This window comes from Astatotilapia calliptera, chromosome 15 (genome assembly GCF_964374335.1).
Source record: "Astatotilapia calliptera chromosome 15, fAstCal68.1, whole genome shotgun sequence".
Classification (NCBI taxonomy): Eukaryota; Metazoa; Chordata; class Actinopteri; order Cichliformes; family Cichlidae; genus Astatotilapia; species Astatotilapia calliptera.
The window spans coordinates 9,499,893-9,519,094 of NC_137436.1; the positions used below are offsets into that span (position 1 = coordinate 9,499,893).

The window sequence follows — 19,202 nt, forward strand, 5'->3', positions numbered from 1 at the left end:
GGTTCCTCCCATTCTTAGAGCTCTGCCGGGCTTCCGTACAGCCGCTTCAACCGCTGTCAGGACCAGGCAGACACTCCCCGGCCACGCTATGTTATCGCGATCTCCGCGTGTTTACCGGACGCTGTGCCGCTCCCTGTCAGCGGCTCGTCAGGTAGGCTGGGAAGAAATAGCCAAACGAGTCTGTGTTTTAAAAGCGCTTCGAGGAGTTACAACATGGCTAGCTTGTTAGCTCGTAAACGCAGGGCCTCGTCACCAGGGACAGACCTGCAGGCACACTGACTGAGAGGCAGCACAAGTTTGTGAAGAGGTCCCGCACACCCACCCGTTCACTGTCCCGCTAACTGTTTTGTTTCTTGGTAGTTTTGAAAGCCCAGCAGTTGCTGTACACTGCTATATGTGACAGGCACAGTCTGAAATAGGATGATGTTTGTGTGTAGAAATAGCCCGTGTCCGACGTGTGTGTAACAGATAGCATGGCTTTTCCTTCACAAGTCCAGCAGTGCGTGCAGATGCATGTGCTGAAATATGAGCTGGATGGTACTGTCTCCTCAGAGTTGAACTGTACTTCTCATGAGTGTGTTGTCAGTGAGTTCAGTCTGCAGAGCTGTGCTGATAATGGTTATCTTGGCTATCAACACAGCTCCTGGTTGAGCTGTGTTGGTTATCAGTTACTTGGAGTGCAGATTAAAGGCTGGCATTTTCCCTGAAGCCTCAAAAAAAAAAAAAAGTGTGGACTCCTCTTTAAGTCATGTTGGTGGCTTTGCGATGACACAGTTGTGCTGCATGCTTATTTTTTTAATACTGCACACACATCAGCTGGATTTTTATAATAGGAATGCACAGATTTTTAGGCTCTCATTGACTTTTTTTAAATGATAGCGGGCTATGGGAAAATAAGTTTCCCTGCAGTTGGCACTAACAAATGTTTTATTTGTTGTGTTACAACATTTTTGTGTCTAAAGATGACATTAGGGCAGTTTAGTTCATGAGGTAATAAATACAGTAACAGAATAAACAAAACAAATAAACAAAAATTTGCCAAATGATTAATTTAAAAATACACGTGAGGCCAGAATTTCACAATCGGTACATCCCACGCTTACAAGTAGGGCTCTGATGAATTGTTGTTTTAATTAGTCAATCTAAGTTATAGTTAAAGGTACAGTGTGGGAAATTTCAACACTAGATGTCAGTAGATTGCAGTCAACTGAATTCTGTTTTTGTACTATGGTGTACAAATCGGTTTATTATGTATGTGGCTAGCCTCTAGCCATGTATATAAAACACTAGAAGGTGGAACAGTGACGTTTATCTCGTCCACTGTGGATAAAATGGCAAGGCATGTGTTTTTATTGCATTCATTCTACATTTATGACAAGGGATTCATTTCTTGGAAGACGTAATTACACACTAGTCACTGTATATTTATGAGTACAATATTTTATTTACCATTTAATAACCTAGAAAAACTGACTGTACCTTCAAATTTCATTAGTGAGGTGGTTCAAGAGTAGGGCTGCCACAAACAATTATTTTAATAGTCGACTAGTCACCGATTATTTTTGCGATTAGTCGACTTATCAGATCGTGCATCAATTGGATGTAAAACGAACAGCTTATTGCACCAGCAGCATCTGCTCTTATATAACTATCATTAGCTTACAGCTTTAAGTTTAAGGTATGTTGCCCCCTGCTAGCTATCGAGCTAGTGGGTAACAGACGTCTCCGAAAACGTCGGAGCGCTTTTGAAAATATGTGGTGTCTTGATAAACTGAGCAGATATTTGAGGCTTACACAGCTACATTCTCGCCTGAAAATATGTTGAACGTTTATTTTGTGACCCAGAAAGAATAATAAGAGTAACATTAAAACTAACTAGCTGCCGCCATTGTTGAAAATTGAGCAGGGCCGCGCTATGAATTCTGGGACACTGCTTCTTCTTCTTCGGAGTTTGATGGCAGCTGGCATCCTTGAACATGCAATGCTGCCATTTTCTGTTTCGGTCCGTTGTTACACTCTTAAATACTACTACTTATTCCTGCGTCTTTTGGGATCTTACAAAGCTTCAAACGACACGTCGACTATTAAATTAGTCGTCGACAATTTTGATAGTCGACGTAATCGTGACTAGTCGACTAATCGTGGCAGCCCTATTCAAGAGCAGGAAAAGACACAAAACAAGCTGGTGTACTTCTAGTGCTGGTTGCATAAAATCTGTGCCATTTCAAATACAAATATTAATTTCAGAATCAGAATACTTTATTGATCCCTAGGGGAAATTAGAAATTAGATTTGTTTTCATGCGTGCAACTCCGATGTCGCACAGATGTGTGGTGAATCCAGTTATGACAGTCTTCAAAGTTTCTCTTTCTCATATCTAGCTCAGATGGGAAACAGTCCACTCGAGCCATGTTCCCACGGCTTCATTTGGTTTAGGTGTGGTGCTGCCAGGATAGGGCGTGCAGGAAAACGGGACATCCACTTAATGTCCGATCAGACACGCGTGACATTTGTGTTCTCACGTGCACGTCCACCAGGTAACATCTGGAAAAGTTTGCATTCAGTTAAGCAGGGTGTGTAATCACGTAAAAGATCTGTATTTTTTAATTCCATATATTATTTTTACTGGAAAAACGCTTGGGGACACACTGAAAGCGGTAACGCAGGATGAGCCAGTGGTTTATCAAGCTGTTAACACTTGGCTGCGTGCTCCGAGTACTTTGAATAGTACTTTCTGACAACTCCACCCTGCTCCGGCAAGCCCAGAGTAAGCAAGTTTAGCTCTGGGGCACAAGTGACACCGCCAGACAAACATTACTGTAAAAGCAGTCATAACTAGACATACCTCTCCTCTAAAATACACAGACGACTTATATCAGGCTGCAGCGGAGTGGCCTTACAGAAGCCTGTGTTGTCAGCACTGGAAAAATCTTGTGGCTATAGCTGAAATTTAAAAGTATGAAGGATTTTCAGACTGTTTATCTTCCACTGGGGAAAAGGGAGAGAAGAAAGAATGAAAGAGAATCAATCATTACAGCGCAGTAGATGTTTTTTATTGGCAATATTGTATCGATACAGAGAGACCAAATGTCGTTATTTCATTTAAATAAATGAAAACGTAAAAGGTGATTAACACATTGTAAAATAGCAACACCTGATCAAGTAATTCACTGAAAATGAAGCAAGATTTAAATTTTCTCTACACCCTTAATCGAATAAGTGGATGGATGGGACAGTGAGTGGGTGGATAACTGCGAAGTTATATCTTCTGGTCAAAAAAAAAAAAAAAAGCACAGCCTCTGTAAAAAAAAAAAAAAAAATTTAAATCGAAATGAAGCAAAACAGTCTGCAGTTTATTAGAGGATGAAAATAATTCCTAGTTACAGCTGCTCTAATTAATCTAATTCTTTTTTTCATATCTTTACAGCTCAGTGATGTGCTGGTCCGACAGAAAACATCAGGTAAGCATGCTTGAGTGGACGGAGCGTTCAGGTGGATTTTAGAGCCTGGATTTCGGGCCACTCTTTTTATCCGGTCTCTCATGAATAACCATGCTCAATTAGCGGGTTGTCTGAAGCAGAATAAGTAATGCTGGCTGAATGGCGAAGATGCCTGAGGAGCCCACAAGTGGTTAACTGCAGCTTTCAGAAAGCTCCACTCATATCTTATGTTAGAGCATGAGGAAAAGCAGCGGCAGTTTGTGCTGATTTTCTTTCCGTGTCTTTTGTTTGTTCCCCTCAAGGCCACACCATCTGCAGCCAGATCGTTTACAGGAAACCTCAGCCGTAAGTTTGTTTCTCATGTACACAAAAATGTCGTCCGCTGTACAGAATGAATCGAAATATTTGATCTTTAAGTGTGACAGTGCTGCATGTGCTTTTTAACGCCGTCATTTAACACTTAATGTGAGCTAGACCTAATCAAAAATAGATCAGCCGGGTGATAAATAATACCACACACTGAATCCCTTAATACATGCTTTTATCTATGTATTTTTTTTGTTTTTTCCAATCAAAATAAATCCCTTCTTCTTGACATTTAGATGTGATTTTCCATCATCAGCCAATATCTACCAAATAAGATACTTTAAGACATCTGCTCACCACAGTATGTATCACATCTATGTCTTTAACCAATGTCAGCATCATGCTTTGTATCTGTTCTGCATTTAACTGACTGCAAAATGTTTTTGCATTTGCTTGTTTTTTTTTCCACAGGGGATGAAGTGGTCACAGTCAAAACTCCTGCATTTGCAGAATCAGTTACAGAGGGGGATGTGAGGTGGGAGAAAGGTTGGTGTGTATAAATATGCCACAAATGACTGACCGTGAGAATAAGCCGAATATTGGTGGTAAATGTTCAACACATGCGATGCATGCTTTCGGATTGATTGTTTTTATCGATTCATTTCCAGCTGTGGGCGACTCCGTGTCAGAGGATGAAGTGGTTTGCGAAATCGAGACTGACAAGGTGTGACAGAGGAAACGTGAGACGGTCTATTTTTGGAGGGTGGGGGTGTTGTTAAAATTACGACAGATTTCTTTGTCTTGTGCTTCCAGACCTCGGTGCAAGTCCCCGCTCCTGCAGCCGGTGTCATCGAGGAGTTACTGGTGCCTGACGGAGGGAAGGTAGAAGGAGGAACGCCTCTCTTTAAACTCCGGAAAGGAGGTTTGCCTGTTTATTTTCAGTAACTTGAGCCCAGTTTACAATACATGGGAAAAATCAAAGACAGAACATGTAATATTAGTTCTATTTGGTGTTTAAAACATGTGTGTTGCAAATTTTGCTGTGAATGTCCTACGGATGAGAAAAAAATCGGATTTTTAATGTTATGGAAATTGGAAGCAAAATATAATATGGCAATCATTGCACCTATACTGTATTTGTCCTTCTCTACTTCTTTCTTCTCAGCTGTTGCTGCCAAAGCTGCCCCCTCCCAAGCTACAGATGCACCACCTCCAGCAGCTGAAACCTCTCCTCCACCTGCAGCCCCAGCTGCCACTCCTCCAGCACCACCACCACAGCCCGCCCAACCCAAGCCTGGTGTGTAGTTTTATGTAGTTGCTGACTGTGTACTCATGTGTACCTCTGCATCTTTTTAGGTTACAATTAGTGCTGTCAAAATTAACACGTTAACACAAGTTAATCCGCCATCACGGTCAACACGGTTAAAATTTTTAACGCATCTGGAGTGCAGAATGACTGAAAATCCCTCAAATGTTTCTGTCAACGCATTTTGGGCAGGTTGTCCAAGTAGAGTTACCTTCGCACATGCGCAAATGGGCAGTAGATCTGGTGGTGACGGGCAGCTGAACCAGTCAACTCAATATGGAAGATTATAAACGCACATTGGGCTTCTAACACGTCACCCAGCTTGCGACAAATCACTCACGCAGCATCGGGGGCTCAGTAAGTCTACCTCGGACATATTGACTGACACAATTGTCAAGTTGCGACAAACTGCAGACGTATTAACATAATTGAGAACACGTGCTTTACAGAGCTTTTGTTCCTCGTTTTAAGGACTTGAAGTGACTCCCCAAGAGTGACAGAGAGAGTTTTTTGTTAACATTAATGTTCAAGATGTTCAATAAACATGTTAAGTGTGTATATTTTCCCTTTTTTCTCGAGTCTGTTTGCTCATGCAAAATGAAATGCGATTAATATAGAATAAAAATGAATGATATTTAATCATGATCAATCAAAATGAATCCACAGTAACCCTGTGTAATGAATCTGATTAAACATCTTAATTGTTTGACAGCACTAATATATATTAGCATATAGGTTTGTTTTAAAAGGTGTATTTCACAGGAGAGAACCTGTGCTAAAAGACTGAAGAAAACTATTCCAATTCTCTTTGAATTTAAGCACACATTCTTTGTGTCTTTCTGCATTTACTTCATTATATTGCATGAATGTCAGTTACAAGCTTAAATATAAAGTTGAAAAAATGTAATTGCAACCAGGCTATTGATCAAGTAAATGCGATTAATTACAGAAAATTGTACGATTATCTAGTTAATTTTTTTAAATCTATTGACAGCACTAGTTACAATCAATTCATGTTGGCTCTCACACCTTTGTTTTACAAGAGCTATGTATTAATCAATGAATGATTTTTGTTTAATTATTAATATGTCTTTATGTTTTTACTTAGTTTCTGCTGTCAAACCCACTGTTGCAGCTCCAGCCCCCACAGCAGCTCCAGGAGTGAGAGGAGAAAGCAGGGTAACACACTCGTTGACACAACATTTCATATATTCCTCTGTTACGTCAACGTCTGTAATAATTTGGCCTCAAAATACAGCAGCATAACGACGACCGTTGTTTCCCGTGTCCAGGTGAAGATGAACCGCATGAGGCTGAGGATCGCTCAGAGGCTGAAGGAGGCTCAGAACACCTGCGCCATGCTGACTACCTTCAATGAGGTAGACATGAGGTGAGCATCAGTCCAGATTTTTTGAGCTGTACCTAAGGCTCCCGATTTCCATCTTTTTCTCCAATGTTCAAAATTTCAGCAACATTCACGAGCTGAGAAAACTCCACAAGGACGCCTTCTTAAAGAAGCACGACACCAAACTGGGTTTTATGTCGGCGTTTGTTAAGGCTGCTGCACACGCTCTGATCGACCAACCAGCCGTCAACGCTGGTAAGAACACACAAACATCTCCACTCTCACACACTCAAGCGGCCAACTTTACTGATTAAAACTTCTTTTTGTTATTTTACAAAATGCTTTTGCAGTTATTGATGACATAACCAAAGAGATCGTCTACAGAGATTATGTAGATATTAGCGTTGCCGTGGCCACTCCAAAGGTATGAGATTTGAGTCTCTGTAAACTGCTGTTAGATCTCTTGACTCCTTCAATTTTTGCTCCAGGTAACATGGATCAGACATTAACCAGGTTTGACTTTTAGGGGCTTGTTGTACCTGTGATCCGGAATGTTGAGACCATGAACTTCGCTGACATTGAGAAAGCCATTAATGCTCTGGGAGAAAAGGTAAATGATGAGAGACAGCACAGACGTCCTAGAATCATTTCGTTTTGAACCATTTCATCTCACTGGGAAAAGCAGTCTTTCAGATATTTGTTGTTCCTGTGCACCCCTGAATAAATGAGTAATTCCTTTGCGTTTTGTTCCTCAGGCTCGTAAAAACGAGCTCGCTGTCGAGGATATGGACGGAGGCACTTTCACCATCAGCAACGGTGGCGTGTTTGGCTCCATGTTTGGCACGCCCATCATTAACCCACCGCAGTCTGCCATCCTGGGCATGCATGGCATCTTTGACAGACCTGTGGCCGTCAATGGCAAGGTGAGAATTGTGTTAACTGATGAAATACAGAGCTCTTCTTTCTTTAAATTATAATCCTAGAATCAGTATACAGTTTTTCATATATAATATTTTTAAGACTACTAACTACTGTCTGCTTTGGCAGGTTGAGATCCGGCCCATGATGTACGTGGCATTGACGTACGATCACCGACTCATTGACGGCAGAGAAGCCGTCACCTTTTTACGCAAGATCAAAGCGGTGGTGGAAGATCCAAGAGTCCTGCTCCTGGGAATGTGACGTTTCCGCCACTAAATTCTTATTTAAAGATACTCGGCTGCATAAAAATGAACTCCACATCACAGAAAACGCACAAAATAGCCTGTACCACTATTGTTTTTTACAAGTGTTGATACTACAGGGGCGTACCGGGGTTGTGTTCCAATGCTCATTGCACTTAAATGCATGACATTACCTGTAACGTATCTGTCAAGTTGCCTAAATTGATGAAACTAAAAGTTTGCTACTTTGATCAGTAATTCTTTTACGACGTTTGAATTCATCAAATGGAAATAACTTCAAAAACAAGACAAAACTCTGGCTTTAACTCCACATAAGCCTGTCTAAAGATGCGTTATGAAGCCTTCGGATGAATGAAGCGGTATGCAAACTCACTCTCATCACAGTTGTATAATCATAAAACAGAATGGCTTTTCCAGACAGCAGCTGCTTGCATAACATTTCCCCCCCGCTTGTTAATTAGTGCTCTTGCGCCACTTTTTCCACAGTAGGGCCGAACAGGGATAATTCAGATTAGTTCAAGATGTTGATGTTAACACAGGTTTCACAGATTGCTTTGGTTAGACACTGTAACCGGCAACAGCCTGGAGAAAATGAGTCAGTAACCAGGAAACCAGGTCTTTGTATGGAACTTGTGTGTACAGCAGTGCCATGCCTTTAAGTCCACATCAACTCTCTGTTTGACTTGGTTTAATCATATTCCTGCCTGTCCTGTGTTGTATATAGCGATCTAGTATAAACTTGCCTCGCTCACTGTTGTCAAGGTTACATGCGCTGATCCAACTGTTATCAGTTATTTAGTAAAACAAACGAACATTTCATTTTTGTTCAGCAGAAACTGTACATAACAAAAACCTCATGCTTTTTTACCTAGATGCACACAATTTGTTACTTTATGAAAAATATGTTCGAAGTAAAGTTCAAAGTGCACAATTTGCAGGTTTTTATGCTGGAACATTCATTTTCATTGTCCAGTCTCGTATATGAAATGCTTCTACTTATTTAAAGAAACAATTTCAAACATTAAATCTCTTGATTTATATGTACTGAAACTTGTCTCACACTTTTCTTCTTCATGTTCATACATAGGTGTTCTATTCTCCTCATGCTATTTTCAAGAAGTCTCTGAAGAAGTCTAGTGAATTATCCCAACTTTACTCCTGATCTTTCAAAAAAACCCTTGTCTTTTTGCAGATGAACTGGACATTACACATTCACATTCATCTCCTGGAAAGTCTTTGTCTCTTTTTAAAAGGTCTTGGAAAAGCAATGCCGGCAAAATAAAAGCAGAGCGCCGAGGTAATGGACGTCTTTGCGGCCGATCTTGGCTAAAACATTTTATCTCGTGCCAGATTCTGTTTCGCTCCCCGAATTCTCTGCCGCATGTGAGTTGTGTGCCAGCAGTGGATCTTCAAAGCCTCATTAGCCAGCCTGCCGCTCAGCTCTTGAGAAGCTCCAAATAATGGGATCATCTCTGACAAAGTCTTGAGGGTTGCTTGGCCCTTTCTCCCACTTCACAAAAACAGGCTCAAGTGTTTGCAGCTGTGTATGATACCTCTTCAGTATTTCTGTTTACTTTAATAATCACAGGGCACAATGGGTCCTAATGTACGTCTTTGTTTCTCTGCCAGCACCTACACAAATGTCTGAACAACACTGTTTGGAGGAAAAACACAGAATTCATTACGCGGGCACAAAAAACCAAAACATTACATTACCATGAGAATACTGGAGGTTCTAATGGGCCTGAATACAGCAAACAATGATACAAGAGCTCCTTTAATTTAATTATTTACTTTTATTACCGCTCAAGATACCATTAGCGCTTTTGAGATCATGATAATTGGCAGCGTATGCCAGTGGGTGCATAGATATCTGAAGGGCCTGTTGGCAGGTTTTATGTTTCGTCTTCAAAATTTGGCCAAATCTGTGAATTTCCAATGGGACTGCTCAATAAGACGTGGGTTTCAAGTCTTTGTGTCCATTCAGATGAAAGATGGCCCATTAGAAATTGGCAGCTAGCTGTTTGTTTTGATTAAGCCACATCAGAGAGATAATTTACCTAAATTATTCTGTTATTTTTTTTCTCGCTTTCAAAACAAGCTCATTGTGGCAATACTGTTATATAAAGAATTATATTTTAGTCCAGCTGAAAAAGTACATTAAGAGAAATGTGTCCATTACTGGACAGCTGATTTAAAAAGCTGAGTACACTCTATGTACAGGTTTTTTGGGAGCAGTACTGCATAAAAGATTGAAGCACTTAAGATGTTTAGTTCAGTTTAGTTTTTTTTTTTTTCAGTTCATCCTCCAGTCTTATTGGCGAAACCTCTGATTGGTCCCAAATTCATTTAGCATCAATGAGCATGACAGAAAAGCCAAACTGAGCCAGAATCAGTTAGAACAAGAAGACAGTGTCCTGTAAAAAGGAGTGAAAGCCTGAAGCCCACAAAAGACCTGTGGCAAGTTCTTCATGTTGCTTGGAACAATCCAGCTGCAAAACACCAGATGCAGGTAAACTGTTTGTTAATACAGTTTATGATTTTTGTGACTTTTTTCTAGGTTTTTTTTAAGCAACCTCACACTAATGCATGAAAAATCTACTCTTTCCTTTCTGCTGCTCCCTCCAGGGACCTCCACAGCTGATCCCATACTCTCAGGTCCACATTCCTGCCTTTGCTACTGTCTCCTACCTTCTAATACACTTCATGCCTTTGTTGCACTTGTTCCTAAATGCTTTCACTTTGCAATAATACCGCTTATAGTTGATGGTGAAATATCTAGGAAGGAAGAAATTTCACAAACTGACAAGGGCATCCCGTTACAACACCACACTTGGATTCAGTGAGCTCTTTAGAACGACCCGTTCTTTCACACAGGTTTGCAAACGTAGACTGCAAGGCTGGGTGCTTGATTTCATGTGGAAAAGGACTGAAACCCCCCTTAAATTCAAAGACGAAGAGGTGTGGCCCAGTACTTTAGTCCCTGTAGTTTGCATACTGAAGCATACAGATGGGCTCAAAATTGGATTCAGTCTGGATCTGGATTCTACAAAACCTGTTTCAGCAGCATTGACAATAAAGCCCAGGTGTTGACATAGAGGTCAACATTCATGTTTAGGAAGATCCAGAAAGAGTGAAAGAAGCACCAACCAAAACAGACGGTGGTTTGCTGACACCTGTAGCTCATCTCGTAGACAAATCTATGGAACTGTTACTCCAAGTTTCTTTGTAACACATGCCTGTTAAAAAACGAATAACTGGGGCTCCTTTCACTTAAAGGTTTCAAAACAAAGCTAAATCTCTGATAAAATATTCAAAAGAATAATGATAATTAAACTGTCAGTTTAAAGGGTGACGCATCTTCTGATCACCCATAGTTGTATCACAAAAAGCCGTTTAATTGTGACACAAAAAGCCGACGCAGATGAGACCGTGCGTTGTGTCATTGTCTCCTCTGTAGCTGCATCTGGAGCCACCTGGCAGAAACCGATAGCGCTGCTCGATATCGCACCTTGAGACAATTCAATTCTGCACACTCTTAATAATAATAGTAATCCCATTCGGCAGGGCCTGCATAAGTAATGCTCTGCATGCATATTCATAAGTGTACCGTTTCCTTTGCGGGCCATTTCATTCAAAGCTAACGAATGTGGTGAAACAACTGGCTCGCATCTGGCCCTATTCTTTGTGTCGCCTCTGTCCTTTGATATGGACCCCAGCTCTTTTCTTCTTCCTCCTCTTGTTCTGTTGTCATACCAGAAGATTATTTTGGATGGAGAGAATGAGGCAGAGGACCCCGCCGGCCGAGCCACAGCTCACAGCACTGAGGTTAGTGCAGCTGGTTGATGTCACAGGTTCAAGTGTACACACTGAAGTGGACCGATTTGGATTTAGCTAAAACTGTGAAAAAATTGCGAAACTGTGCTTTTAGTTGAAAGTTATACTAGAAATCAATGAAGGAACTACTGCATATTAAGGAGAAAATCAAGTATAAACTCCAACAACATTTATTTAAAGATGTCAACAGCCCTCCCAAATCTTCCTGTTAGTGATACTGTGTCTCCACGTCTATGACAGCTCAGTCAGCTGACTGCAAAAATAGAGACACAGTTTAAAGAGAACCTGACATTATATTCATGGCTGACAGACGACGTTCTGAAGATATTTCTCAGTTAGTAAGTGTTTAACTTGAAACACCCCTGATTACATTTAAAGGCTTACTTCACACCCCAGACTGTTTTTAAAATGGATGTATGGATGAAACAGGATGCAAAGCAGCTTAGTTTGAGATTTCACAATGGGACATCACTAACCAATGACAGCACAGTGCCTACGTCCATCATTTATATACAGTCTATCATCCACACATAAAAAACAACCTCACTGAACTCTGTGTTCAAATGAAGACAATAAAAATATTATTGAAAATACTGCGGGGTAAAAAAGCCCAAGTTAAGATGATTCTGTCAAACTTGGATTTCTAAATGAAAAGAACAAGAAAATAAACTTTTTTTATTTAACCTCAGTGCTGTCCAGGTTTTCAAAAACCCAGGCAAACTAGAATAAATGAACTGCATTTGTTAAAGACATCATCAGGGGTCATCATGTGCTGCTGTTTGTGTGTTTGCAGACTAACCTGTACACTATGGTTGCCGTGCAGTTCTTGTCAAACTTCCTGACCAACCAGCCAAGCTGCTGTTGATCCAGAGGTATGTTAGCTTCCTGCATGTGTGACAAGTTCAATTTCCCAATCGCTCATTCACGCAAGAGTGGGAGCTACAACTTACTAAGTTAACATTCTGTCATAGATTTGCTATCGTTGCTCATGAGGTGCATTATTACATTATCACTGCAGCATGACAAACCGTTAGCCTGACCTTTACAGCCTTCCTGAAGGCAGAGGTGGAGACTTTCATGGTTCCCTCTTTGTCCAGAGCCTGGAAGAAATCCATGATGCTCTTATTTTGCTCTTCAAAGAACTTCTACGGAAAAAAACATATAGAGAGAGATCTTGTTTTACAGTTGAAAGCATGTTAAAGAGGCTGCTAAGACTTCTGAAGTATGAACTGAAAAAGCAGAAATGATTTTATTGATTTTCCCATCTTTTCCCATCACCAGTTTTCTCAGCCTTCTTGACAATGTACCTTAAAGATCCCAAGTGCCAATAAGTTCTTGGTGACGGAGGGCAGAATATAATACTGGAACCGCAGAGCAGGGCGGGTCACGCGGGTTTCTTCCAGCAGCTCCACAAAGGTCTCACAGACAAGCACACTCTGCACTCACACAGTCACAGACATATTATGATCATATAATATTGTGATTGTGTATCTAATTACTTTTGGGGGCTTGTGTACAAAAATGTACTCCACTGCGGTGGTGTACAGAGGCAAAATTACAACAAATGCGTCATTAACCAAAAACAGACTGTAAATTAAAACAGATACTACTTTTATTTACACCTCAGCTTATATTCTTTCGCGGCACTTACAGAAATATCGATCTCCTCCAGTGCTGATTTCATGTTGTTTTTAACCGTTCTGAGCAGCGTGGCGGCTCCGATTTTTGTTATAGGGTTGCGAGAGAGCTGAAACGCACACGCAAAGACCAAACATGATCTCAAATTCATAGGGTGCAATGACGTTAAAATCGTTACAATGAAGTATTGCTGCAGGAGTCTTTTACTCACTTTGAGAACCTCGAGGGTTTCGTTGGTGGCCAGGCCCTGGCAGAGCAGCCTTACAGCTTCATCGTCCACACAGTTAATGCTGAGGTCCAGCAGCACAAGTGTGTCATTTTGTTGCAGCACTTCAGCCATCAGCTGTACCTCTGGACGGCCAAATCCACTGTTCGACAGCTGGAGCTGCTTCAGTGTTGCGTTTACCTGAGGAAAGAAAAGGGGGGAGAGAAGGTCAGCAACGAGAGTTAACAAAACTGAACTCTTTGCTCGAGTGTGTCATTTTAGTCACCTTTAGACCAGCAATCAGAGCCGCATTGCCACGTATAAGAAAGTGATTCCAGCTCAGATTTAGGACTTCAATACCGATGTTCTCTGCTACAAGGAAGTGAAATACACATTTTTACAAAGTCACAATACATTTGAGACTAATCTACAAGCTACATGTAAAATTTTCTCAAGTTCAAGAAATACTTTAGGAATACTTAATACTTTACTATTAAGTAATATATCAGTGGGTCACATTTCTCTTTTATAGGCCTGCTTGTTTGTTTTCATAATTACTTTAGTTTAGAAAGTCTGTACAGCAGCCAATCCAGGACTTCAAACTGCTGAAAATCAAATGCTGCCCAACCAAAGTACATCTGATCATCACACGGAATAAGATGAAGTATATAGTATTTAGTTCTTTATGTTTTGTTGATGCATTTTGATTGCCTGCTAATTTGCTCTGCTGGCTTTACTTCTACTACCAGACAGCCATTGCTTCAGTTTTATTTCTTCCCTACTGCTGACGAGATATAAATTCAAGTTCGAGTTCAAGACCAAAAACAGTCAGAAAATTAAAAAATGTGTTATTTTAAAATCCCCTTTTTTTTGTTTCAGTTCTATTTCTTATTTAAATAGTAGCTGTATGTATGGAAATGTATGTAATGTATGTAAATATATAATGTGACTTTTTACCGGTAGTTAAAATCACAAAATGAACCACCTGCAATACTTCCACAGCCCACCAGGAGGCTACAACACCCACTTTGAGAATCAATGCCGTGCAGCAGAATTTGTCTTTTTCTCTAAAATACTTAAACTACTACAATGATATAGTATAATATCATAAGGGCACACTGACTATATTTCATAATGGAAGGAAACTCAACAACAAGAACAATAATGCTCAAACAGCCTTCACAGTATATCTACTAATAAGAAGCTATAATCCTCAGCTTTTTAGCAACTTTCTTTCCCTGACTCTCATTGCATGATCTATAATATTCTTTGTTATCACTACAGAGGTGTCCTCCCACATGAAGGTTTATTTATACGGTGCAAAATTGCCTCAAGGTACTTCCTATCTTCACGGAAACAGGGAGGGGGTAGCCATCAGTGGCAACTGATTGTGGGTGATGGGAGAGAGAGCACAACTCGCAGAGAGAGAAGGCCGAATCTAATGACATGCTGAGTGCTGACAAGGTGAGCGGAGAGGAAATGCTCAGTGGATCACAGGAAGTCACACAGCAGTTTGTGCCTATAACAAGTAACTAAGGGATCCTTCTGAGTCACCTGATTCAGCCCTAACTATAAACTTCATCAAAAAGTCAAATCTTAAAAGTAGAGAAACACCAGAGAGTGAAGAGTGAAGTTCTCTATTAGGACAATATGGTACTACACCAGCGGTCCCCAACCTTTTTTGCGCCACGGACCGGTTTATGCCCAACAATATTTTCATGGACCGGCCTTTAAGGTGTCGCGGATAAATACAACAAAATAAAACTAGTACTGGTACCGAAAAAAAAGAACATTTATTCATAACACACCTGAAAAGCCCAAGGAAAACCAAGTAAACGATAAAAACGACAACAAAATAACGCTGAAAACTGATAAAAACCCTGAAAACTATACATTTCACACCTGAGCCTCAACCGTCGCGGCCCGGTACCAAACGACTCACGGACCGGTACCGGTCCGAGGCCCGGGGGTTGGGGACCGCTGTACTACACGGTCCATATTGTCCTAATACGGCCTGATTATTCAAAATGCTGTTTGTAAGGAAAACAATTTTAAATTCTAGACTTAACAGGGAGCCAATGCAGAGAGAGAGAAATTTACAGCTGGATGTTCCAAAGTGAGGATAGCTTGTTTCTACCCTAACGCTTAAAGCCCAGATGCTATTCCAAAATTGTCAAAAGCTGCTTCATCATTAGAATTTCTAATTTACAAAAAAAAAAAGTAAAGCTTTGCATTAATTTGAAGGATCGAATGTGAACAGAAATAGAGATGATCTGTACCTAACATGACACCCAAGTCTTCTCCTCCTGCATCGCAGATGCAGTTGTAACTGAGGTCAAGCGCTTTGACCACAAAATCATTCTGTTAGATAGGAAACAAAATTCTGAATTGCAGCTTAAAGCATATATAGACGTGACACATATAGACATGTGTAATTCATTATGCGGCATTCGGCAGTCTGCACTCACCTTTAATGCTTCTGCCAAGCATTTAGCTGCAGCGTCACTAAAGTCATTTTCTAAGAGAACAAAGGGAAATGAGAGAATTACCTTCTTCATTTCGCTGCTGTATTACAGTGATAGACAGAAGTTCATGTCAGCATAGCTTAAGACTTGGCTGAGCACCTGAGAGGTTGATGGATTTGAGCTTACGATTGTCTGACAGCATTTTGGAGATAACCTCTGCTCCTTTAAGGCCCAGCTTGTTGTCAGAAAGATTCTGAAGAAAAGACAAGATTGAGATTTTTGTTTTTTAAATAACATTAAGGCCATTTCTCTTGCACATACAGCAAGAGGATTACATCTACACAAAACTGTAGTTTTGAATGTGATATTTTTAAAGTCGTTACTAGACTCTGAATGCTGATGTTTTCAAAAAGCATCGCCATCAGATACTGTGTCCCTTCAGCCTGAAGTGAGTTCCCTTTCAACTCGAGGTGGGTGACTACACCGTGACTCTAAAACATTAAAAAATAAATTAATAAAAAATGATACAATATTGTTTAAAAAGTACAAACTCATTTGAAATATGTTACAGACTCATTACATGACCAGAACTTGATCCAGCATGACCTACACCATCTTAATTTGGGGATTGCATGAATAGCTAGAAAAAAGGATTACTTTCAGAAGGATAGCCAGAGCTTTGGCCCCCAGAGGTCCCAGCCCATAGTAATTCAGGTCTAGAATAGCATCATCCAAGTGGCAGAGGATGTAGGAAACAGGAACGGCTCCTGTCTGCTTGCAGGCCTTTAGATACACGTCTGATGGAGACAAATTCAATCTCCTGCTGGAGGTGAAAACTGAAATGAAAATAAGAAGACGTGACGGGTAAATAAAAAACACATCTACTATTACGGAATTGTTTTGCTCCATGAACATACTATCGTCTTCCAGGTCAGTACTGCATTCATCATCACTGTGCCCTGCTTGGCCCTTAGTGAACTTGATTTCCTCCTGGGATCCTCTGGACAGGACTGACTGAACAGAGAGCTGCTGCTTTTCCTCTTGTGAATTGGACTGAAAATCCACACTGTCTTCATGGATGTTATTCATCACGGCACAAGATCCTGACAACCTCAAGTGTATGTTTGGAAGACAACATAAGAGGAGCAGACAGGTAGGATTCACTGCTGCAGGCTATTAGACTGTTTAAGCAACATTGTGTAATTTTTGTAAACTCCTGTGCACTGCCACTTTCTAGGCTTTAGCATCTATATGAGTGCAAAGAGCTGCACATGAAAGTCTTTACACTGAATTTATTAGGGATGTGCATGATTTACAATATTCAGATGAGTTCTATTTAACTGCCCTACAATAAAAGAAGAAAATGTGATCAACTATGCAAAGTACCCAGACTCGACCGACAAAGTGAGATGAAAGTCTAAACATGTACAGATATTGACAACTGTCAGAAAGGTTATGTGTGGCACCCCTTCAAAAATATATAAAAATGGGGCACAATTAAAGCTACCGAGTCTACCACCACTATCCACAGTAGCAGAGAGCACACTGGGCTGTGGGCAATCTTTAGACAACAATCATCAGTGAAAACTGAACTTAATCTTGAAATATCTTTGCATGAAAAACCCACTCCTGGTATTTCCATCAGCTTAAATATTCAGACTTCCTGTCTTCCCCAACATTTAAAAATCCTGGAAACGCCCCTGGCTATGCACTACTTCCATGAGCAATGTGAACCTGATAGAGAAACCTGCAGAAACAACACACGGATAGTTTTACATGAAGTTTAAAGATCTACTGAACTTAACATGACTTACTTTACAGCGCATTTATTTAACAGTGAGGTAGAAGAAGAGCTGCCAGCTAACTAGCTACCTAGCTACTACTGCATTTTATCAAGCAGTTAACAGTTAGATCAGCAGAAGAGGGGAAACACTGTTTTATTCGGAATTAAAACAAATACTTACTTTTTTATATAAAATCCTATTTGTCAGACCTTTATTATTGTTCATAGCAGAGGAATAATCCGCCTACCTGGGAAAAAATTTGTCGTTTTCTAGTGTTAAGAAGATGATCCAACGGCTGATCAGGAGAAGGAAAGTTATGAAAGATCCGAGGGCGGCCGGAAAATTATCGATAAAAACAAATGAAGCACACTGGAAACGGCCATTTCCATCTTTAAAAAAAGAAAGAAAGAAAGAAAAGTACCCTATATCAATTAATAATGGTTTAAAGTATGGTAATAGTGAAGACTTTGATTCGTTTATATAGATAAGCACTAGATGGCGCTGTTCACCGTAATCCCTATCGAGATGAGACCGGATGTGGTTGTAACGTGGGAGAGACCAATGACTGTATAAAGCACTCCTTTATACAGTCAGACTACCAATTCTACCAAATGGGGTAAAATATAACCACAAATATGAGTTGTTCTTTTATTGCAATAATCTCCCGCACCCTTTTTTAAAACATGCGGCACATTGCGACGTCGACGTGTTTTTGCTTCTTATTACTAATTGTTAACACTTAAGTGCAAAGGCTGTAGGAAGGATCACCACGTATTTGACTCTAATGTTCTCACAGAGCTTTGATTTGATTTTGTTTATAGTAGACACGCATGTGGGTATCCTGTGTATCCTTTTTATCCTGTGTAAAATGTTATCGTCATGAGGTTAGAGTGACTGATATTTGACTGTGGACTCTTGTGCGCTAAAGAACTCATGCGATAAATCTCTGTGTAACCGTGGATAAGGATTAGTTTCATTGACCACATTAAAGCTGTAACTAAATCTGCTTTTTGGCATCTCAGAAATCTAAGTGAGAGATTATGTGTCCCAGCAAGAGCTAGAGAAGTTAGAGAAGCCCATTCATGATTTCACTTCTTTGCTAGTCAGTTCGTTCTTTAGTTGAAGTCAACATTTTCTCAAGGCAATATGTCACAGTGTCCTTTCCTCTCTGACCATGAAAATCTAATTAGCTCATCCTTGAGCTCAATTGCATATTTGTGCTAAATTTAAAGAAATGTCTTCCAAGTGTTTGTGAGGTATCATATTCACAAAAAAAAAAAAAAAGAGTCCGTTCTAATAAATATACTAATAAAATACATGTTCCAATAAACACCAGACTTGTAAACAGTAATAAAGTACTAGGATAAATTCTACAATGAAGAGGCAGCCAGTGATCGTCAGCAGGTACTGGGGCGTCTGCTGTCGGGTTAGTTCTGTGCCGTCTGTCATTTCTCGCGGTGAGCAGTGAACAAAGGGATCTATGTTAATCAAGGCTCGAAGAAATAAAAGCATGAGTGACCTTTTCAGAGTTGTGCAAACAAAAGTAAAGCCCTGACTTTGGCAATATACTGAAGAATAGCGCTGAAGAAAACGTGATTGCACAACATTTGGTATTCTGTAATTCTAGTGTCATGACCGGCTGGTGCAAATTCGACTTCAGTATATTGCAATATTGCATTTTTACAGGTGTAA

General features: G+C 40.3%; 2 protein-coding genes across 14 annotated transcripts; one reads left to right on the plus strand and one right to left on the minus strand.

The window, feature by feature from the left end:
• Nucleotide 1: 1 nt before the first annotated feature.
• Nucleotides 2-8,631, plus strand: LOC113037264 (dihydrolipoyllysine-residue succinyltransferase component of 2-oxoglutarate dehydrogenase complex, mitochondrial-like). Its single transcript, XM_026194162.2, has 15 exons — nt 2-151; nt 3,428-3,461; nt 3,743-3,785; nt 4,043-4,107; nt 4,218-4,292; nt 4,415-4,470; nt 4,560-4,668; nt 4,912-5,043; nt 6,161-6,231; nt 6,345-6,442; nt 6,522-6,652; nt 6,748-6,821; nt 6,924-7,007; nt 7,153-7,320; nt 7,445-8,631. Exons 1-15 carry the CDS (start codon nt 89-91, stop codon nt 7,577-7,579), a joined length of 1,338 nt encoding a protein of 445 aa, XP_026049947.2. The 5' UTR covers nt 2-88; the 3' UTR covers nt 7,580-8,631.
• LOC113037263 (leucine-rich repeat-containing protein 74A-like) lies at nt 1,880-19,076 on the minus strand. Of its 13 annotated transcripts, XR_013901772.1 has the most exons (15): nt 17,758-19,076; nt 16,644-16,837; nt 16,384-16,562; nt 16,110-16,217; nt 15,886-15,979; nt 15,730-15,779; nt 15,541-15,622; nt 13,548-13,633; nt 13,268-13,462; nt 13,070-13,165; nt 12,726-12,854; nt 12,459-12,563; nt 12,218-12,303; nt 2,846-9,235; nt 1,880-2,544 (listed from the first exon to the last, which is right to left on the minus strand). XR_013901772.1 is itself a non-coding variant. In XM_080289731.1 (14 exons), the coding sequence occupies exons 2-14, from the start codon at nt 16,813-16,815 to the stop codon at nt 9,214-9,216; spliced, it is 1,374 nt and encodes a 457-aa protein (XP_080145857.1). In that variant the 5' UTR covers nt 16,816-16,837; nt 17,758-19,076; the 3' UTR covers nt 8,071-9,213. The 13 variants fall into 13 exon arrangements, 12 of the variants coding, with proteins under 12 accessions (XP_080145857.1, XP_080145855.1, XP_026049937.2 ...); XM_080289731.1 differs by lacking the exon at nt 1,880-2,544 and having other exon boundaries at nt 8,071-9,235; nt 12,218-12,273; XM_080289729.1 differs by lacking the exon at nt 1,880-2,544 and having other exon boundaries at nt 8,071-9,235; nt 12,218-12,276.
• Between the last annotated feature and the right edge of the window lie 126 nt (nt 19,077-19,202).